Here is a 24,388-nt window from a genome sequence, read left to right as displayed (position 1 = left end):
CAAACATCTCCACTTTGGTCTGTCCAAACCACATTGTTCCAGACGTCTTGTGGTTTGTTCAGATGCAACTTTGCAAACCTAAGCCGTGCAGCCATGTTCTTTTTAGGGAGAAGAGGCTTTCTACTGGCAACCCTTCCAAATAAACCATACCTGTTCAGTCTTTTTCTAATTTTCATAAACTTTAACATTTAACATGGTAACTGAGGCATGTAGCGTCTGAAATATAAAACTTATTTTTTGCAATTTCTCTGAGCATTGCACAGCTGTACCTTGGGGTGAATTTGCTGGGACGTCCACTCCTGGGAAGATTGGCAACTGTGTTGAATGTTTTCCACTTTTGAATTATCGTTCTCACACTGTAGAATGATGGACTTTAAATTGTTTGGAAGTGACCTTATAACTCTTTCCAGATTGATGGGCAGCAACAATTGCTTCTCTGGGAGTATTGCAGATGTCTTTCCTCCTTGGCAATGTGTTAACACCTGCCTTAATGCTTCATACCAGCAAACTGCTAAGACTTTAGTTTTTATAGCGGTGGTCACACTTGCTGATCAATTAATCAAAGGCATTGGATTAGCAGCACCTGTCTGCTACCTAGCATCTTCGTTCCTATGGAAACAGTAAGGGTGTACTTAGTTTTTCACACATGGTTTCTCCATTTTGTCTTTATTTTTGTCGAATAAACAATGACAAGGTGTAATATGTCTTGTTGTTCATCTGAGGTTGTATTTTCCTAATTTTTAGACCTGCTAAGGAACAGATGATTGTTTTTTGTCCTGATATGTAAAACCATATAATTTTAAAAAAGGGTGTACTTTCTTTTTCACATGACTGTATGTATAATGCAGCAATACTATAATTGTTTTTCTTATTTTTACCTTGTATCGCAGGGAAAATACCTCTGCATGTGTGTGTCTAGGCATGTGTGCTGCTGGCATTATAATAAATTATACCGGTTTTATACCAGAACATTTTGACAATCTCTACTCAACCAATCTCTGTGACAACATATTTAATGCTCAATTCTGTAGTTAATATACACACTTAAAAAAACAGACATAACAAAATATTGACATTCTTGTTTGTTACGCTGAAGTCACTTGGCTTCCCTCCTTGTTAATTTGATAGTATGCTAGCCTGTTCAGCTGTCTAGCATGCCATTAGTGTGGACTGGTCGTGGCAGGGGTTAATCCTGAACTTTGATGCTTTGGGGGGAATGCACGTTCCCAATGTCTGTGCATGTGAGCAGTTGATGTAAATAATCCATGTTTCTAAGTGAAACACCACACTGCTAAGGCAAGCAGTGTTTACATCCAACAACTGCCTGCCTTCCCATTCATCTTGTTGTTGTTATTATCATTATCTTTATTAAAAAAAAAGCAGCACTATCTCCAGTTAAAAAGCTGGTAGGCTAAAGTACTTCTGAACATAAGTGAGAAAAAAGACATGCAGTTTTTTTTTTCATGTAGCAAGATTTTTATAATGTTTTTGATTTTATAGATATACAAAAAGAAAGCCAAACATGTTCTTGCCTGGGTTAATACTGGCTAAGCTGAATTTCTCATATACAGACCTACGTTATTTGTTAAAAATTTTGGTGACTGAGCTCATCTCGCTTATTTTCATCACTTCTTTGTTGCCACCAAAAACATAGAAGTTTACTATTTTGACAGACGGATAGTATTTGTTATTAAGTTATTCTGTACACACTGGTGCTTTCATATACAAGGAGAAATTCTTGAGCAGAGCAGCAATCAGAAGGAATATTATCAGTTGCCATAGCGATTGCACTACTTTTAACACTTAATGTCTGCCACTGTACAGTGCTATATAAATCAATATTATTATTAGTACAGTTATTATTAATAATAATACTATTCTCAAGTTTTGAGACAACTTTTCCAAATGCCACCTAGAGCATGGCGATAAACCAACGTATCAAATACTCTCTGCACACAGATCAACCACTCTCACAGGGCAGATTATGAGTGTTTCACTCACTATATTAGATTGAAGTCCCACTACATGGATCTGAGCCCCTTGTCAGACCCACCAGCAGCAGCCAGAAGGAACTGGGTGGGGGGGGGGGGGGGTTGTCTTCTCCATGCAGATATGAAGGACCAGCTGGCCATTTCTGCAAAATAAATAAGACTTGGCCATCTATAAATAGCCAGTAGCTCTGGCAGCAGCAGCTACCTCCCTTCTCACTCTCCCTTCTCCCTCCCTCCATCTCCCTTCCAGCCGCAGCAGCAGCCGCAGGACCCAGGGCTGGTGCGATTCGCCATTGGATTAAAATAGCATCATCTGCCTGCCCTCTATCGCCTGGGCCGCAGGGCACGGAGTCACAGCATTGTTTGGGAGCAGCAGGAATGTGAAGATGGCTGCAGATCTGGGAGAACTGATTGTCCCTTACATGCCCACCATCAGAGTGCCCAAGTCAGGGGACAGGGTCTACAAGACGGAGTGCGCTTTCTCCTATGAATCCCCAGTGAGTGAGCTTGATGTGTGCTCCCAGTTCCCCTCCCCACCGCATGCAGCTTGTCTTGCCTTTTTCCTCCTTCTTCTTCTTAGGATCCTGATCATCAACAACACGTGAAAGGAGTAAGAGCACTGAGCTCCTTATTCATATATTCCCTGTTCTATGATCAGCCTCCTGCACTGAGCTCCTTATTAATATATTCCCTGTTCTATGATCAGCCTCCTGCACTGAGCTCCTTATTCATATATTCCCTGTTCTATGATCAGCCTCCTGCACCCAGCTCCTTATTAATAAATTCCCTGTTCAATGATCAGCCTCCTGCACTGAGCTCCTTATTAATATATTCGCTGTTCTATGATCAGCCTCCTGCACTGAGCTCCTTATTAATAAATTCCCTGTTCTATGATCAGCCTCCTGCACTGAGCTCCTTATTAATATATTCCCTGTTCTATGACCAGCCTCCTGCACCCAGCTCCTTATTAATAAATTCCCTGTTCAATGATCAGCCTCCTGCACTGAGCTCCTTATTAATATATTCCCTGTTCTATGATCAGCCTCCTGCACTGAGCTCCTTATTAATAAATTCCCTGTTCTATGATCAGCCTCCTGCACTGAGCTCCTTATTAATAAATTCCCTGTTCTATGATCAGCCTCCTGCACCCAGCTCCTTATTAATATATTCCCTGTTCTATGATCAGCCTCCTGCCCGAACTCCTTATTAATATATTCCCTGTTCTATGATCAGCCTCCTGCACTGAGCTCCTTATTAATAAATTCCCTGTTCTATGATCAGCCTCCTGCACTGAGCTCCTTATTAATAAATTCCCTGTTCTATGATCAGCCTCCTGCACTGAGCTCCTTATTAATATATTCGCTGTTCAATGATCAGCCTCCTGCACCCAGCTCCTTATTAATATATTCCCTGTTCTATGATCAGCCTCCTGCACCCAGCTCCTTATTAATATATTCCCTGTTCTATGATCAGCCTCCTGCACCCAGCTCCTTATTAATAAATTCCCTGTTCAATGATCAGCCTCCTGCACTGAGCTCCTTATTAATATATTCCCTGTTCTATGATCAGCCTCCTGCACTGAACTCCTTATTAATATATTCCCTGTTCTATGATCAGCCTCCTGCACTGAGCTCCTTATTAATAAATTCCCTGTTCTATGATCAGCCTCCTGCACTGAGCTGCTTATTAATATATTCGCTGTTCTATGATCAGCCTCCTGCACTGAGCTCCTTATTAATAAATTCCCTGTTCTATGATCAGCCTCCTGCACTGAGCTCCTTATTAATATATTCCCTGTTCTATGACCAGCCTCCTGCACCCAGCTCCTTATTAATAAATTCCCTGTTCAATGATCAGCCTCCTGCACTGAGCTCCTTATTAATATATTCCCTGTTCTATGATCAGCCTCCTGCACTGAGCTCCTTATTAATAAATTCCCTGTTCTATGATCAGCCTCCTGCACTGAGCTGCTTATTAATATATTCCCTGTTCTATGATCAGCCTCCTGCCCGAACTCCTTATTAATATATTCCCTGTTCTATGATCAGCCTCCTGCACTGAACTCCTTATTAATATATTCCCTGTTCTATGATCAGCCTCCTGCACTGAGCTCCTTATTAATAAATTCCCTGTTCTATGATCAGCCTCCTGCACTGAGCTCCTTATTAATATATTCGCTGTTCAATGATCAGCCTCCTGCACCCAGCTCCTTATTAATATATTCCCTGTTCTATGATCAGCCTCCTGCACCCAGCTCCTTATTAATATATTCCCTGTTCTATGATCAGCCTCCTGCACCCAGCTCCTTATTAATAAATTCCCTGTTCAATGATCAGCCTCCTGCACTGAGCTCCTTATTAATATATTCCCTGTTCAATGATCAGCCTCCTGCACTGAGCTCCTTATTAATAAATTCCCTGTTCTATGATCAGCCTCCTGCACTGAGCTGCTTATTAATATATTCACTGTTCTATGATCAGCCTCCTCTCCCAAACTCCTTATTAATATATTCCCTGTTCTATGATCAGCCTCCTGCACTGAACTCCTTATTAATATATTCCCTGTTCTATGATCAGCCTCCTGCACTGAGCTCCTTATTAATAAATTCCCTGTTCTATGATCAGCCTCCTGCACTGAGCTGCTTATTAATATATTCCCTGTTCTATGATCAGCCTCCTGCCCGAACTCCTTATTAATATATTCGCTGTTCAATGATCAGCCTCCTGCACCCAGCTCCTTATTAATATATTCCCTGTTCTATGATCAGCCTCCCGCACTGAGCTCCTTATTAATAAATTCCCTGTTCTATGATCAGCCTCCTGCACTGAGCTCCTTATTAATATATTCCCTGTTCTATGATCAGCCTCCTGCACTGAGCTCCTTATTAATATATTCCCTGTTCTATGATCAGCCTCCTGCACCCAGCTCCTTATTAATAAATTCCCTGTTCTATGATCAGCCTCCTGCACCGAGCTCCTCATTAATATATTCACTGTTCTATGATCAGCCTCCTGCACTGTGCTCCTTATTCATATATTCCATGTTCTATGATCAGCCTCCTGCACTGAGCTCCTTATTAATATATTCCCTGTTCTATGATCAGCCTCCTGCACTGAGCTCCTTATTAATAAATTCCATGTTCTATGATCAGCCTCCTGCACCCAGCTCCTTATTAATATATTCCCTGTTCTATGATCAGCCTCCTGCACTGAGCTCCTTATTAATAAATTCCCTGTTCTATGATCAGCCTCCTGCACTGAGCTCCTTATTAATAAATTCCATGTTCTATGATCAGCCTCCTGCACTGAGCTCCTTATTAATATATTCCCTGTTCTATGATCAGCCTCCTGCACTGAGCTCCCTGCCTGGGAAATCCCACGTGGGCTTTTGCAACACTGTAACTTTTACTGTTACTAAGTTGCAGGGGTTCTCCTTGTCTTAAGACTTGATGAGATGAAGGTTGCTGTAAACTCTGTATATCGAGTGATTTCAGGTGTCGGAGAACTAATTTAAGGAACTAATGTGAACCTGCACTTTAAAAATGGTCCTTGATGGACATTTGGCTTTCTATCTTTTTATTTTTTTTGTTTTCCATTGGCTAACTTAATCCCAGATCAGAGGTTTGCTGCTTAGATGGTTAAGGACAGTTTGGGTTTAAATGACATATGAGCTACATTGTTAAGTAATGTTTCTCCTCAAGGTGCTTGAGATACCTTCAACTAAGTTTCCCCAATAAGCCTTCCTCCCCCATCATCCAAAAATCAGTCTGGATGCAACAAGTACATTTATGCTATTGTGAGATGGCACTAGAAGTGAAAATATGTTTGTTTTTTTGCTTTTTTCTTAATTGATTTCTTTATATATATATATATATGTGTATATATATATATATATATATATACGGTGTATATATATATATATATATATATATATATAGATATATATATTATATTTTTTTAAGCATCCCAAATCAGTTTTAAAAGTGACTCAGCTGTCTGGCGTTTATCACACATGCTGGGGCGGTTATTTTTATCCACACACTTCAGGTTTCAAGTGTCAGGCAGCAGTTTACCCACCCATTAAAATCCCACGGCTTAAGAGGCCTAGAAGTACCCAAACAGGCAAAGAGCGTATCTGGGTCGGCAACTATTTTCCTCCAAAATATTGATGGTTTTATTGGTAGCAAAAATAAAATGTACTGTAATGTAATCAGACAAAGAACTAAGCTTTTATTACTTTTAGTGCTTTAGCAAGACTCCATACTCTGTGTGTATATATATATATATATATATATATATATATATTATGCATGTGTGTGTGTTATGTATACTGTTATATGTATGTGTAATGTAATGTAATTGATTGCGATTTGGAAGCCAAAAGCTATTTTTTTCCCCCTAAGTGGCGAGTTTCTGAAAATAGCTAAATTGGGTGCATGTTTTGCCATCTTTTGGATCAAAAGCAGGAAGGATAAGTAGAAAGTTTGAACTTGGTGGACTCAGGTCTTTTTTTTCCAACCTAAATTACTATGTTAGTAAAGTGAAAAGTTATAAATTATTAATGCTAGGAATATTTAGGGTTTCTATTTCAACATCTCCCATAGGATTTTTTCAGCTCTGTTAATTAATACTTTAAAATACTTTTAAAAGTGAGCAAGTGGTCAGGTGCATTTTGGTAAATATGCTCCAACTATATAGTTAAACTAGATTTGTCACTTTTCCTAAATCATGTATTTCACAGTTATGAACACTAAATAAGCCAATGTAATGGTGTTTACAGATTTAGATATCCAAAATATGCATCTACTACCCTCCCATCCCATCCCAATGTGTATCCCATCCCATCCCAATGTGTATCCCATCCCAATGTGTATCCCATCCCAATGTGTATCCCATTAGAGCAGCCATATTATCTTTCTGTTCTATTCTGCTGTTATCTTATCTCTCCTGTTGATTGTCGATGATGGTTCAGGCAGTCTTTGCAAGGATGGGGGTGAGAAGAGAAATCCAGGACAGAAAACTTAAATGTGTCCAAAACAATTACACTTAAACCAAATGCAGAGGCTTGTTGCCTAAACCTCACTATATCCAAACTTCGAATTTGCCCTGGCAACCGGCACACAGAGTGTTAAAGTGCACCCACATATATTTTAGAATTATTACATTTGTTGCAATTGTAATTTGTTGCTAATGCATATTTTATATCGTAGGGACTGAATTCCATGCCATTTGTTGATAAACGTCCCTAACAAATTTTTGTCCTGCCCGGAACTCTGTTGCCCTTTCACCTAATCAGCTTTCTATAATGAGCGGGAATGCCTTACATATTTCCAAGACATTGCATAGAAGTATCTCGCACGGTTCATATGGGACATGCTAGGAAATTCTCATGACAAGTGCACGACTTTTTAACTGTAAAATGTTGGGAATCCCGGCGTGTCTTGCCGTCCTTCAGCCAGGGAGGGTTCCATTGTGTCTGTAATTCCATTGTGATCTGGAGCCAGATATCTGGTCTCTGATGATAACTCTTCATCAGGCAAGTCTAAGGAACCATCATTTATCTACAAAGCTTATAGTAAGTGGTAAAATGATGAGCACACTGAGTTTCTTCTGAGGGACTGTGAGGAAACTCCTAGGACCTGTAGACACTGGCAGGATGATATGCTGCATATTTTTGTCCCAAAGTTCCCATCTGCCTTGCTGCCACACGCTTTTCAGCTCAAAGCCCATGAATCCCTCAATCCAGCTCTACTGCTAGTCAAAAACTAGAAAGGTGACTCGGTAATGTATTAATTCATGATCTAGTAACCAAAAGTCCAACTAGTTGAGCTTCACTTTCTGTTAGAACTGCTCTTCCTCATATCTGGCATATTCCTCATGTTGCCTGATGGACACTTGATGTGAAGGCTACAAAAGATTCCAAACATACCAATGAATAACAAGGTTCAGGACATGACACAGCCCTTTAAACATTGCTTTTAACCAGTAGACTCTCTATAATATCCATAATGATATCTCAATACATGCCTGTTTAGGTGATTCTACAACCTAGTCCACCAACATTGTTATTGGCATTGTCCATTTAAAAAAAAAATACAAGCTAAAAATCATAATCCTTAAGATTTAGCCTTCACCTAATGGGGAAGAAGAGGAATTAAACCCCTTGTAATGCAGAATTTACCTTCTCCTTTACAAAGCCAATTAGTGTTCATGCATCTTATGGTAAAAACATATGCTGGTCATATGATGGGCTCATTTTAGAATGTCAGTGGGGTTCTTGTTTAAATATGTCTTCTAGTCACCTGATTGACTATAGGAAGAGCAACTGCACTACCACCCTCAAAAGCGCCTTGATGCATACAATAGCTGAGAGGTCCCTTTTAAATTACGTGGTGCCCATGTTCTGCAGAACCCTTCGAATGTTTTTGCCCCTTTTCCCCACTCTTTGCTATTTGGCATGGAGGAGATGTTTTAGGGCTGGACACATCTCTTGCAGTGTGATATTCTTACAAAACTATTTTTGTGGATAAAATATATCTCACAAATTAGCTGAGAGTTGTATGTCAAAACCTACTGTATTTAGTTTTTAAAACCTTTTTTGGTTTTAAACACCACAACCTGTGATGTTCTAATCAGGTACGTGTGTTCCAAAAATAGTGTGTGTCGCAATACCCTGTGTTGCTGTATTCTATACGGTAGTGGGGTGCTTACAGATTGTTATTGTTTTTATTGCCCAAATGTTCTGGTCTGAGAGTTGATTCTTTTTTGTTACCTGAAAATAGAAATGTCTTTTTATTTGTATTTTTTTAAATTGTTACAATAGACATCAATTGATCCTGAAGAGCCTGAGTTGTGAAACTTGATGTATTGATGTATTCATAGACGGGGAGAGCGGTGGCTTTATAAAGATTTGTTCTGTATATGGTTGAATACTTTATGTAAGATATGTTATATCATATATAATATCATGTCCTTTTATCATATTATGTTATATCACATTATAATCTACGGCTGGGAATTTTCATCATTGGTTGCTGAATTATCCCTTTTCCGGGAGTTTTTCAGGCATGCATAGATGAACTATTGTGTATTTCTTAGATCTAGAACTATGCTAATTTAATTAAACGCTCCAGTGTCCCATGTAGCCTCACCAACGAAAAATGGATAATAAAGTACTTTGTAGGTAGGGGGTTACAGCTTCTCGCTGTGCAGGGAAACCATAAAAATGGAAAGGGGACACTCGACTACCAAATATATTAATGCGCGAATGAATAATGGAGGCTTTAAAGAGATGCCTTTATTCATGTGAAGAGGTTACACATATCGCTAACCTTTTGGGGGTACATGAGCACCTACATGAAAAACCCTACCCTGTTTAATGTTTTACAGATATAAAACACGGATTCATTGTATGAGTAATGGTGTCATACTTTAGAAGTACAGACCTTAATAGACAAGCCACCTGATTCTCTCTAGCCTTGACTAGTTTCGGAAACCTGAAAACTAGTCTTCCGGAGCAGGGCAATTTGAAAAAAATAATTGTCTATTGTCTATGGCAAGTCGGCTTGACATTGACGTTGATCTTTCTATTCTATAATTAGAATTAAGTGACTGTTATATTTACTGCATTAACTTTGGTCCAAAAGTGCTTTCTTATTTTTTTAAAAAAAGTACATTTTGTTTGAAGAAATCATCTATTTACGAGATGATTTATTACAAACATACTGTTGCTGGGTGTTGGTTTTTACAGTTATTTGGTGGATGTAATCATCATTCCAGCAATGCTGGATATATTATCTATAGCACCTATACTTTATTTTTATAGTCTTTTAAGTGATTCTGTTTTTTAAATAATGAGTGACAAGTTTAAGGCCAACAGTTGATAAACCGCACATATGGTAGTATCTTTAACTACCGTAACTGGTCTACACTATGTGTAAAATGTTGAGTATCTGGGTCAAGTTGGACAACTCAATTTATAGCTGCTCTTGTTGACAAATCACAATGTCTTCATGAAAGTTGAAGTTCATCAATAGCTTGGGACCTGGGATAGGATTTTGAATCTTGTTGCCCACTCAGTTAGAACTAAGAGTCATTGGGTGGCAGCAATTCGTATGTGCTCATAGACATTATTTATGTCCATGTACATCCCATGTTTCTGTAAATGGAATATTATTAAGATGTTGTGAATGCTTTCTGACTCATGACAGTAACTAAGATCTTCAAAAAAGAATTTCATGAGCACCGATCTAAAACAGATATGACTCACATACGACCTCATCAGATGTAAATGTCCATACAAGGAATCTACTCCATATACATGGAGTATAGTTGTGTGATATAAAATTGTAGATTTTTTTATTTCTTTCTGAGACTATTTTTACTGTAAGTCTGTCCAAGAGTTAGAATAGAAAACTGTCCAAGGATTGGCACTAATTGGGATATCAAGGGCCCAAATATAGCAACATAAACATGTACAGTATATAGAGTGCTCCAGCTACACTCAGATCTGCAATGCCCCTATGTAATATACCAGTGCTACATATTGTGTCTGCACTGGCCTCAATTTATTGGAATTTTACGGGAGATGAATTGCTGTTCCTCTTACGTTGCAGAGATTCCATGCCGCTTGGAGCAGTCGCTGATGCTGTAATGTATGAAAAATTCATGTTTGACTCCTTCATGGAATCTGTTGTGTCCTTTCTACCTTGCTACAGAAGGTCTGCATTAATCGCTTGTATGTTGATATGATTGCTTAGTACGGTTTCTCCATTTGGCTTTTAACTTCTTTGTCAGCCTCCATGGCTAGATATTTAGTAATTTTGTTTCAATACGGTATTTGCTCGATTATAAGACGACCCTGATTGTAAGATCACTCCCCAAACTTTGGATCTTAATGAAAGAAAAAATAAAAGGCCTAAATATAAGATATTCTATTGTAAAATATCATATGCGCACTTACACTCTCTAATACGCACACTAACACTCTGCCACACACACATACTGTATGTACACTTTCTCTGCCACTCATTCATACACACATTTATGTAAGTAAAGGATGTGCAGGAGTGGGGGGTAATGAAGTGTTTGATAAGGACCTGGGTTCGGGCCATTGGGTTTGGGAGTGTGATAGAGCTGTTCGGAGGCACTTGTGAGGCTTTCAGAAAAGCCTCATTGCGAGAACACCATGATTAGTCGGCTGTGATAGGCGCCTCTTTTAAAAGAAGAAGAAAAAAAGTGCAAAAAAGTGCAAAAACACAAACACTCCAAAAAGGATTTTTTAATAGATTATATGAAAAAGACAAAATGTGTGACTCTGTATAATATAAATATCTAGAAAATTAACCAAATAATGTCCCCTTTTTTTTAAACCCACTCGCGTGTTACTCGCAAGCTTGTAATTACTGGCTCAAGTATGTAAAGTAATGTGTGTAATATACCCGATTCCTCTGTCAGAGAGTATTGGAAGTTGTTACTTGAAACCAATGGAAAGAGGTAGGAATTGGCGATTAGCGGTGTCACAATCTGACGTCTGAATAAAAGACAACCTTGACTATAAGACAAGATGATTTTTTTCAAAAAAAAACCCTTTGTCTTATAATCGAGTAAATACTTTACATTTATGCTCTTATACATCTTACTATGGCCTTGGGGTCATACCTATTGTTATCTTTATAGTAAATAAAGCTGAACGAAATATTAAAATGTCTGCCAGCAGTCAGTATTTTATAAGAAAAACAAATCTTTTGAGGTCAACACACCATCTGTTTGGAAATATTTGGTAACATGTTACCTGCTGTATAAATAGCTTTCTATTAATAAAACAAGATGAAATTTTATGGCATTTTCATAGCATCATTATACAGTAAGGCAGACAGATTTGTGGAGAAGTTGGGAGCTAGCTTTATATTTTTAGGATACAGAAAGAGGGGCACCCATAAAGACCTGGCCAAGGCCGACTCGGGCAATCAAGCCCCCAAAGTGTTCCGCTACACTATGGGCCGGTTACAAGTGAGATCTTTGACCTCCCCAACAGGCCTGTTTATACTATGGAGGGTGTGCTGACTCAGGATAGCCTCCATATACTTCATACCTTTAAGAAATGGCACGTTGAGATATGATGTCATATCCTGACGCTCCATTTCCTGAAGACGCCTTTTATTATACTCGGGACGCCGACCATGGAAGGGGAGGTGGCAGGAGGGTGCTACCCTAGGTCGTGCCTAAGGTGGCCCCAAAGGTGGATACATCACTACATAAAGATCAATATAAAATGGCTCAAAAATATAGGAGCCAAATCTAAAAAACTAGCAGGCATGGCTATCAAGAACCTACGATTTGCCAAGCCTTGCACCAAGGTAAAAAAAAATTATGGCTGTGTATACTATCATACCAATGGTGTTGGCATCTCGGTAAAATATTAAAGCAGGATAAACTACCAGGTTTGCAATTTTATTTTGTACTGTTGGCATAGAAACCACATAAATTGAGCTGTGTAACATGGCAAGTAAATAAACCTTAGCAGATCTGATATTTTATTCTTTCCACTGAATGTTTAATAACCTAAAAATAACACCGAACCCTAAAGATTTTTCAGTTTCTATAGCAACGACCTATCCGTGCCTGTTTCTATGTCACATGACGGTTACGTTTTCCCTGACAAATGTACGTTTAGCCCACGAGCAGCATAAGTGTTAAAAACATCCAAAAGCATTCCTATATATATAATTTATATATTTCTAGGGTTTCACAAGCATTTACAGAATTTAAGCACCCCATAGAGATATTTACAGTGAAACTTTTTTTTTCATTTTTCTTTTTACTCAAAAGAATCTAATCTATGACAATTTAGAAGCCACAACACCAGTTAAAGTGCTAAAATACTTTACTATTTTGGTTGTAGAGCCTTGTGCAATTATTTTGCTTTTTTTTAGCAGGCCTTTTGGACTAATGAAACATTGTTTTTGATTTGTTCTTTATGGTATGAATTTATTCTAAATTAAACTGGAAATAATTTCTTTAAAATATATCTTTATAACGGCGATCCACTGTTGAGTAGAAGCCATACATTTTTGATACTTGGGGAAAAAAAACAGCTGAGTGGTTTATTGATGGAAGCCTCTGTAACTCATGTTATTTCTGTTACGCAATGTAAGCGGTATACCTAGGAATTAATCTGAAGTAGCTCTGACGCTAAGTGGTCTTATGCTCATAGCAAACCATGGATTCAGCAAGTCAATTGGAATCTTCATTGGTTGCTGCAGCGAGAAGACCACCAAACTTCTTACCAGAACCACTTTTTATGCGTAACTCCCAATGTTACATCAGCAAAGGTAGAATGCTAACAATTGGGTTAAGAAAACTATAAGAATGTTTTTCTTACATTGGAGTTAAAACACAGAAATGGCATATACACGTGCCATTAAAAATGAGATGATTAGGATAATCTGCATTTTACGGACTGCAGATACCTTGCTGTTACCTTCAGCAAACGTGAAAGCTATAGGTTTACGCTCTAGTTTACTCCATTCTGCACGAGCAGATAAATGGAAACCTCTACTTTATGATCTAGATTTGGTCATTGCTCACCGAGTGTTATGGTATTTTTCATCCAATAACCTTAATGTTGGCAAATATTCTGAATTTTGAGGTTGACCAGGAAATTCTTTTCTGTGGGTGATCTTAAAAACCTGGCATACTGACAGACTTTACTTGGGTGATGTTCTCCTGTTTGCTTTGATAGTATGGAGCCCCCAAAATGTTTGAATTGATTGCTATTCTTATCATTTCTCAGGTGTCTGAAGGAGGTCTGTATGTTTGCATGAACACCTTCCTGGGCTTTGGCAGAGAACATGTGGAACGGCATTATAGGAAAACAGGACAATGCGTTTACATGCATTTAAAGCGTCACATTAGACAGGTAAGGCCCCCGCCATAATAATTTTACAGTCTGTGTATAACATGGGATGTTTCCTCCATCTAAATGCAACTGGTCGAATTATGTCCAGTTTTTTGTGTATCTACATTTTTTTATAACATTTTATGATGACCCATGCAAAGGAAATTTTAACTTATTATCACCAAAACCATTGGTATTATTCTTTTTTGAAATGCCTTGTGTGCTCTCTTGGCATTTCACCCAAAACAAACAAACAGAACCATTAACACAGAGCTCATGGAAATGATCATGATTTCTGTTTACATGGAGCTATTGAAACACAGGACTTATACGAGTTATTCAGGCTCGATGACCACTGCACATGAACGCTCCACTCTGAGATTCTTGGCTTGCGTTGAGACCACCTGTCACTGTTTGGTATTATAAAAACGACTTCTAATCCTGCCTAACTTTGTCTCCATGGGATAGGGAATAAAACACAGAAACGTACAGGTAGCACAGCTTGTTTAAGCACAACATCACAAGTAGCTTACATGAGTATTATCTGTTGTAAATCATTATTTTTACATTAGAACTAATAATGTTTCTTGGCTACCTGGACAAATCTTTTCCAAATTTACATTATTTGTATTTTTTTCCTTTTCTTTGGTAATAAACAAACACTATGTTCTTAGTTTGATCTATACCTTGTCACTGAATGCCATTCTTTGTTCTTTTGTTGTAAAAACAAAAGGCCATTGTCAATTTTTTACCTTTGTCAAAGACTTCCCGGTCCAATGTTTTTAAAGAAGACCTGTCACTAACAAACTGTATCCATAAGCCATAATACATAATAAATATAAAATGTATTTTCCTTTATTAAGCATTAATTAAAGTTTATTACTTCCACGGGGGATAGGAAGAGGCACGGTAGGCACATTTCTCGTCTCACCAAGGGGTTAAATATTTTTCTCCCATGGGGCATAGGTTAGGGATCAGGGGAGGACATCTGTATCTCAAGGGTATTATTTTATATCACTATATGGGAGGTGAATGTGGCTTTTTATTTATTTTTTTTAAAATGTGTCCATTGTGAGCTTGTAAGTCAAATTGTTATGTTATATACCACTTGTTATGACCTGTCTACCCATTGTACAGCGCTACAGAATATGATGCCACTATATAAAACAATAAATAATAATAATAGTCACAATACACAATATATAAAAGTGGATTTGCCTTAAATAAACATTGTGAGGATACTTAGTGACCATAGACAGCACTGTTTTGTAGGTGCCATTTAGCCATTCTTTATGCGTGTGCAACTTGTGTGTCATCTGCCATCTTGGGTAAACATAGTAATACTTGGACTGCTTCTTATAGTCTTTGGGCACCTAATATATTGGAGCGACATCACCTGCAATACATAAAATTTAAAATAGTATGCAATCTCTTCTGCTGTCAGACAATCCATAAATTGGTGAATATATAAGTTAATTTGTGAGTGTTGCCATGCGAAAACATGCAGCTCTAGTAGAGTTAACCCTTAACATGTTTCAAAGAATACCATGAATTTTTCTCTCTTTCTATGTGTTACATGTTTTGCCCTTGTTCTTATGTAGCTTGCTTGATTATTTTTAAGTCTCTATTTACTTTTTTTCTTGGGGACAGTTTATTTTGCAATTTCCAAATTATGGTCTTTAAAACAAATAAATGATTGAAAGTTTTGACAAATGCTAAAAAATAACTGTTCACATATATACCTTGATGAATCTTTTGTTGTTTATTTAACATATTCACTAACCAACTACTTCTTTTGATTTCTAGAAAGCAACGGGAGCATCTGGTGGAGCCCATCCAAGACGTATAAATGGCAAAATATTTTTAGGTAAAGCAGACCTTTTTTTTTAAAATTGATACACAATATATATAAATATATATATATATATATATATATATATATATATATATATATATATATATATATAATATTGTTGATGTGCATACCTAGATTACATCACCTTTAAAAGAATACATATAACATAAATTTAGTATTTTATATCTCGTGCATTGCTGTTTCTAAAATATATTCTTGACCATTTAAGCACTTTGTATATTTTTAAAGAGGTCAAATGATTAATTGTTGACCCATGCAGTGCCTGAATAATAATGGGAGCAGGGTATTGAGTTTCAACCAATGAAGAAAAAAGTAAATATATCACAAATTAATCACAGGCCCTATACGGGCATATTCTTCCTATAAGAACATTACCCATCTAGTATTTTATGGGAAGATATAGGGCAAGAAAATCAAATGAAAGTAACGATGTGATAGAGTTAAGGAATATATTGAACTCCAAAAAAGTACAATGCATTAGCAGTTAGGTTCCTAAATAATTAATATTGGTGCTTTAGCTGTCTGTGGTCTGCGTGTCAATTCATGCATAATGGAAGGGTTTAATCACAGCTTTCATCCATCCACTTCACTGTATGTGGGTAAAAACATAATGAAGAGCTAGTATACCATGTATCGTTGCTTTATTGTTTCACGCACTTGAAAATCTTCTTTTCTTTTTTTTTTGCCAAAGTATACTACACCCCTAAGACTCCTCGTTGTTACAGTTTTACAGAACATGAATATATATCACCCGTGGAAAAACATAAAATATTAAAGCCTTAAATACGGCACTGTGTACAGTAATGGAGTTTAGCATTGAAGAAAATAAAGTTTAATTTAATTTTGTTCCAATAAAAATCCTTTATCTGGAGGCTGCCATTGTTGTCAGTCATGTGCTATTTTGGATACCTTTCCCCACACTCAGCTCATTCTTTATGAGGATGCTGGCAAAGTCTAGCCTCCATGGCCTTTGATTAGAGTTTCAATTTAGGTTATTAACACAGGTATTCTATTGCTTACCTCAGGCAATATGATAATGAGTGTTTGTCTAATGGATTGGGCTAAGATAACGGAGATAAAACACATTTAGATGGCTATTATGCACTTGTCTGAAAGTATTATATTATCTAAAAAAAGAAAACATAAGCATATTTTTAATGTGATACCTGTAATAAAAAAAACTTTACCTTAATGTGAGGCTGCCTGTGTCCAAGGGTGACATGCTGCCTCCCACCAAAACCATGCCCAGATCCGCCATGTTATATCATGATTAATAAAACTAAAATTAAAGTCATCCTGATACAAACACCCCTACATATCCAGGCACACACAAGCAGACACGTTAACACACACTGACACAACAGGACACACACATTCAGACACCTACACACACTAACATATCTAGACACACACACTCACACACTAGCATACCCACACACCAACAAACACACACAAACATATCTAGACACACACTAACATACCCAGACACATAAGCTGACACACACTAACATACACAGACACATACAACATCACATACAACATGATTTTAATGGATTGATTAAAACTGATCCTGTCTTTAAATTTTGTGACCCTGCCCAAAATAGAACATGCCTTGGGGGGTGGCAAATTGACACCCATTGGGACCTATGTAAGGGTCGGCTTTGCGTATTACTATAATATTTTTACAGTATTAAAATGTAATGAATGAAACAATTCTACATAAATGTATCTGACTTAAACAGGTGGCCCTAGTACCTTTGCCCACCAATACAATGTGTGTGTTATCCTCTGTACAGTGATGTCTGAGGCACCCAAAGTATAAGGCGTTTTAGGGTATTTAATAATTTGTAGCAATTATATTTTGTGGAACTAGTTTAGCTACTGTAGTATTTTGAGATACATCCTTGGTATTTTATGTTAGAGTTTAAGATGCTAAGCAAGGCCTCTATGTACTAAATAGGCTGTCTGGCCAGTAATATTAAAAATAACATGTCCAGTAATAAACAGGCCTCCTGTACATCTTTATTGCTTATGTACGTTTGAACCAGGTTCACATCAAGGGAGAAAAATCTTAAATTTGAGACAAAAGGAATTCTTATCGTTGGCTACTTTTGAACTGGCCCAACACTGGGAGCTAATAATAATCAAACTGGTGGGCTTTTCAGCTGGTAACAGATCTAATTCTGAGTAGGTATTTGTAGTCGAACATCACTTCTTCCCCCCCAGCACTCATGTGTTATTTTCCAGTGTGCTCTGTTACCTAGAAGTAAGTCAGCTGCTGAATTCCATCAGCCTCAGGCATGGTGTTTGGTGCTTCCCAACTATTCCCTGATGATGTCCAAAATAATATTGTATACAGTTATGACGCACAAAATAAAGGCACAGTTCCTGCTAAATGCTTTTGTTGTTTTAAGGTAATTACATATGCTTATGAGGGTCCATGTTATGCATTTAATTAACATACATAGCTGGTTAACAACAGAAATAAATTGGTTACCTATTTTCCTAAATTATTTTTTATTACACATAAATACAAAATAAAAAGAAAAAAAATACTATTATGGCTATTTTATTATTTTTTAGTCTGAAATCAGTATTTCAACAGGGAAAAAACTGACCTATTTGGACTGCTTGTTGCTTATTTATCAAACAAAATTAAATTGCCACTTTGTCCCAGAATTGGTTAGTTTATAACCCAAAGAAATGCTTAGATGAGCAAAGCACCAATGATGATTGGTATGCTTTAAATGTCCTAGTTTTGCTGCACCCTTCATTTTAGTTGAGGAGTCACTGTTCCATTGAATTAAACTTTTCTTATTTTGCTGTAGTTGTTAAAGTGATGAGAAGTGATGTGGCTGCCATCCTAATTGCTGAACGGGATATGACCTCACAGTGCTCTGTGCCGCGGGGAAGTGCATACCATGGAGACTCTTACAGCTCAGCGCAATCAAGGATCTCCCCTTGACTGGTTGGCGCAATCAAGGATCTCCCCTATAATGCACTTGGGGTCTGAACACCCAGTGTGGCAAAGGGACTGCTGCTCTAGACATCCTAGACCAGAATACACCACTAATGAAGAGGGGTGTCAGGGACCGGGTCCATATAGATGACTGTAATGACCCAGAGCGCCCAATAATGGAATTCAGGAGTTATTGTGCAGTAGCAGAGTTGGACAAGGCCTGGTGCAGGGCAACCACACTCCCCCGAGTGTTGAGCAAATAGGGTAGTGCAGCCACATACCAGGGCTCTGACATAGCAGCGGATGTTGTCCAGTTCAAAACAAAACTTGGTAATATCCTGCAGGCACCCTGGAGCAGGCATGAGACATAGCTCTACAGATGAATGTGCAGAATGCTGCAAGCTGGGAGTAGGGAAGCAAAACAGAGTAACAGCAGTAACAAAGCAAGCAAGGGTGACAGAGCAAGGGACAGGGAGACAGAGCAAGAAATACAGCCAGACAAGACATACATGTACAGAACACAACAAATGACAGGGAACAGTGGGGATGGAGTGAGGAGCCGAGATCCTCAGACGCTTCTCCTTAAAGCAAGGATAGGATTTTTTAACTGGGACACCGAAGAGGAGAGAGGAACCGAGATCCTCAGATGATTCAGGGAAAAGAGGGCAAAGGCACATAAGACTGACACACATAAATGCAGGCTTAGCCTAGGACTATATGATAACAATTGGAGATTTAGTCACATCTTATGGCCATAGTATGCTTAGCCCACCACTACGCCAAAGTACTCCAATATTCGGTGGGTCCTATCACTAAACCCTGCCTACTGAATTAATAATAAGCTAAAACTTAACATTGAATCTAAACACAGAACAGAGAAGGACATACCTAGAGACTGCAGACTGAGACAAACATAACAAATTTGTGGGGCACACCTAATAAAGGAAACAGAAGCTGAAACTAAGAGCAGGACTGGAATCAAAGAATCAGACGTACAGGACAGATCATAAGGAAATCCAGGAATGGATTACAGCAAAGACAGGGGAACTGTAGCTAGACAGGAGATAAGCAGCTCCGCAGCCTGAATGGGGCCTGACAAGGGGATTGATACTATATCATAATGCATACAAGCAGTAATACATAGCGGAAGACCACGGAGAGATCTAATACAGTGGCAATTGCGCTTGTGTCCATAACAAATATTTAGTTCAAACCTCAGAGTTCCTGTTATATGGAAACTAAAGCTATGACAACATGCCATCATGCTAGAGAAGGTATTACCGTATTTGCTCGATTATAAGACGAGGTTTTTTTCAGAGCAAATGCTCTGAAAAATACCCCTCGTCTTATAATCGGGGTCGTCTTCTAATCAGACCTCAACTAGAGGTCTGATTAGGAGACTAAGATCCAGATCCCCCGCACCGCTGCAGGGGACCTGGATCCTACTGTCGTCGCCCCCCCACACACACACACTTACCGGTGCTTCCGGAGGTGAAGTTGGCAGCGGGGGTTTGTATGCGTCCGTCGCAAATACCTTCCCCGACTGTCAGAGATCAGAGTTCCAGAGTTCCTGATCTCTGACAGCCGGGGAAGGTATTTGCGACGGACGCATACAAACCCCCGCTGCCAACTCCACCTCCTTCCGGCTGCCGCGGAATGAGACGTCAACCCGCTGCCCCGGCAATACAGCAGGAAATTGGAAGCACCGGTAAGTAAGTGTGTGTGTGTGTGTGTGTGTGTGTGTAGGGCATTTCTGGAATGCCTTACACCCCTATATGCCACTCTGGCACTTAGGGGGTTAAAAGGCATATTATGGGGCAGAGTGGCATATAGGGAGGTATAAGGCATTTCAGGAGGCATAGTGGCGTTAAGGGGGCATTTAATAGTGCACTCTGCCTCCTGAAATGCCTTATACCTCCCTATATGCCACTCTGCCCCATAATATGCCTTTTAACCCCCTAAATGCCAGAGTGGCATATAGGGGTATAAGGCATTTCTGGAGGCAGAGTGCTCTATATAATGCCTTTTAACTCCCTTAATGCCACTCTGCCTCCTGGAATGCCTTATACCTCCCTATATGCCACTCTGCCCCATAATATGCATTTTAACCCCCTAAATGCCAGAATGGGATATAGGGGTATAAGGCATTTCTGGAGGCAGAGTGGCACATAGGGGGTCAAAAGGCATACCATGGGGCACAGTGGCATATAGAGGGTTAAAAGGCATATCATGGGCCACAGTGCCATATTGGTGTGGCAAGCCTGGGGGCAGATGTGCGTAACTGGGGGACAGGTTGGAAAATACAAGAAATAAAAACAAAAAAAAATATTTTTCTCAATCATAGCTTTTATTAAAAAAAATAGTTTACATGAATTAACATTTACTGGTAAAACTTTTTTCCTTTAGGGTCGTCTTATATTCAGGCTTTTTCTTTTTTTCCTAAATTAATATTCAGATTTTGGGGGGTCGTCTTATAATCAGGGTCGTCTTATAATCGAGCAAATACGGTACTTCCAGAGATCAGCTCTTCTTTGCATCATAAGATGAAATTGTAACAAAAAATATCAAAATTCGTCCACCTTCGTCCACTAATTATTTGTTTGCTTTAACGAAAAGGCTTGGAATGATGAGAGCTGTGATCTTAGTTTTGCCTGTAAGCTCACAGACTGGCTGGCAGCCACTGGCACTGTTACACAGATCATTGAGAAGACTGTAGAGAAACTGTTTCATAGGTTTGCGTTGGTCACATCAAGCTTACTGTCAGTTCTGCATCATGTGCTTTGATAAGCCTTCTGTGTCAAAGGGTAGTTGGAGAAAATGATCCTAATGTTCATCACAGGTTGCCTTATATTTGTCTATTGACATCGTTGTTGTTCGTTTAAACTCTATCCAATCCACTTCCCAATGATCTGAATGGTTTGAAGACTATGTGTGTTATCCAGTTGTTAAAGAGAATCGGTCTCACCAAACGCAATTCACTGCATGTTCATGCTCAACCATATTTTGTTTACCAGCGTGGTTGAAAAAATATTCCAAGCTACATTGATCTCCTGTATTGCAGATCTAGATTGCACTGACCCGAATAATGAAGACTACGAATATGAAGATGAAGCTAAACTTGTTATATTTCCTGATCACTTTGAAATTCCTCTGCCTAACATAGAAGAGCTCCCAGCACTGGTCAGTGAGTGTGTGCTTTAGCATGTTTTCTTAGAATCCGGTTCTATTTATCCTTCTTCAAGCAATTCTATATTTTTTACACAGAAAATATGAATGTGATTTTCCATTGTAAACTCCTCTTTGGGCTTAACGTCATATATAATTGTAGCCTTAAAGGGAACCATATAGGAATATATGTGATTTAACTTGTGTTACTTCTTGGGTAAATGTATTCTAACAGCTTTAACCACTGAAACCAACAATCCAACAATCAACCAACACAACACGGTATTACTCGTAGAATCCATTAATTTTCATATATATTCCTCAATTTTGTGCAGGTAACAATAGCCTGTGATGCTGTTCTCAATTCAAAGTCTCCATACAGACAGCTCGATCAAGAGTCATGGGAGGAAGAACTTCAAGTTTCAAAATTTGCCAATAACCTTGTACAAATTGACAATGGAGTAAGAATTCCACCAAAGTAAGTAAAAAATAAAAAAAAAACAATTAAATACAACAATGATACTGCTTTCAGTTCATGATATTTTATCTTAAATATACATTTTATTTACGTTTTGTATAGTTGCACCTCAAATTATTTTACTGCATTGGATCATATTATACCATAAATATAGTTCATCAATATTGGTTTTCTATAGCATTCTGAATTAAAGGGGTGTTAACAGGGCCGGACCATGGTTAAGAAATGTTGATGTTGACTGAATAGTTTTTAGGCAAATATGTTTTATTTTGGTGTTTTTGCAGTGGCTGGAAGTGTGCAAAGTGTGATCTCAGAGAAAACCTGTGGCTGAATCTGACAGATGGATCCATCATGTGTGGGAAGTGGTTCTGCTCGGGGAGCGGGGGCAATGGTCACGCTCTGGAGCACCACAAACAGATGGGGTATCCATTGGCAGTAAAACTTGGCACCATCACACCTGATGGAGCAGGTGAGATCTAAGATAAGCTATTTTCATGTAAGACATTTCTGTTGTTGTAGACACTTAAAGGTGAAACATGTACCCACAATGTTTCAAACAACATTAGCAGTAACTGACAGTGGCTAAAGTGCCTTCAATACTGTTTTGTCAGAACTATAAATACGTATGTTTTGTGATAACAATGGTCTACACCTCACATCTCCTCAAAAGAATTTGAAATGATAAAGAATACTGTACATTGTTAAAAAAAAGACAGAATTTAAAAAGATGATGGTTTATGATAACAGCTGGTTTCAGAAATATGAATTTTGATCCAAAACTCTCTTCTTGTAATATGGACTGTATTCACGTGGAGCAATATTTACAGACATGTTTTTTACCATTGCAGTTGTGTATTCATTTGATGAGGAGGAAGCTGTTCTTGATCCCCATCTTGCCAAACACCTTGCTCATTTTGGTATTGATATGTTACAGATGCAAGGGGTTTGTATATTTATGTATTTGAGTTATCAATTTAATTTACCTCCAGAATGTATTTTTTCAATTGAAATGCTAATTGGATTATTTGAAATATGATGTTATAGAGCAGGGTTCTTCAAACTTGGGCCAGGACGCAGGGATGGGTCATGGGATGCCCCTAACTGGGTCACGTCAGTGTCTCCCTCTGCACTGAACAATTGCATTTAACAATACACTTCCTGTTTCTGAACTGATCAAATGCAAATAAGTATTTGATTCCTCAGATTACAATCTTATAAATGTGCTTTAGGGGCCTCCTGAGACCTGCACAGACCCTCATGTGCATGTGCAGCAAGCATTCTCATTGATATCAATGGAAATGCTTTCCTGCCACTGATTGGCTGCTTCAAGCAGCCAATCCATGACAACAAATGTTGGAGGATTGCAGCTGCTGCAGTAGGGTTAAGACTTTTAGGTCAGGTAGGTGCTTTTTTCCATTTTGAAGAATGCATATTAAAAGCTTAACATGATACTTTAATATGCATTATTCTTTAGAGGGGTGTCCGAGACATAAGACTATACCTTTAACTGGATGATAATTGAATTATGACTTGTCAACAAATTTCAGGAGGGGATTTTTTTGATCATCCAGAAAATCGGACTAAGGTTTACATGGGCTAATTTTCTACAGACCCCATTAACTTGAAGTACAGATGATTCCATTAGCCTTTATTGTAGTGTTTTTTTAGAGGTTGGCATCTAGATTCTACCTCTGATAATCTGCTTTTTGACAGGTCATTGATTTGGAGACCATGCATTTTTCACCTCTGTTAAAACCAAGTAAGGTTTAGTTCAGTCATGAAATCCAATCCATTTTATCTTGTAAATGAGTCCATCCATTAGCATGGGAGAACAGTCGACAAATGCCATGTAGTCGAGGAAAGACTCAATTTTTGGATAATGATATTTGCAACAGCAAGATCCTATGCATGAATACCTTTCTTTAAAAATAGGCACTATTCCTTGATTTCATTTCAACATTGGTACGTCATGTACATTCATGCATGAACAGACCAAGATAAGTATTCCATCATATTTAAAT

The 24,388-nt window shown here is 38.3% G+C and overlaps 1 protein-coding gene across 2 annotated transcripts in view; it reads left to right on the top strand.

Annotated features, from left to right (window-relative positions):
• The first annotated feature begins 2,169 nt into the window (after positions 1-2,169).
• The window catches only part of USP13 (ubiquitin specific peptidase 13), a 37,387-nt gene continuing 15,168 nt past the window's right edge, over positions 2,170-24,388 (top strand). The window contains exons 1-7 of one of the 2 annotated variants that reach the window (XM_053460201.1): positions 2,170-2,488; positions 13,785-13,910; positions 15,696-15,756; positions 21,786-21,904; positions 22,225-22,367; positions 22,652-22,836; positions 23,216-23,310. In XM_053460201.1, coding sequence (XP_053316176.1) covers positions 2,378-2,488; positions 13,785-13,910; positions 15,696-15,756; positions 21,786-21,904; positions 22,225-22,367; positions 22,652-22,836; positions 23,216-23,310 — 840 coding nt within the window. In that variant the 5' untranslated portion in view covers positions 2,170-2,377. Of the gene's footprint in view, positions 2,489-13,784; positions 13,911-15,695; positions 15,757-21,785; positions 22,000-22,224; positions 22,368-22,651; positions 22,837-23,215; positions 23,311-24,388 lie in introns of those variants that run through there. The other variant, XM_053460202.1, reaches the window with a different exon arrangement.

This window comes from Spea bombifrons, chromosome 3, assembly GCF_027358695.1.
Source record: "Spea bombifrons isolate aSpeBom1 chromosome 3, aSpeBom1.2.pri, whole genome shotgun sequence".
NCBI lineage: Eukaryota > Metazoa > Chordata > Amphibia > Anura > Pelobatidae > Spea > Spea bombifrons.
The sequence above is the reverse complement of the archived record's forward strand: the minus strand, read 5'-3'. Positions and strand labels throughout refer to the sequence as shown.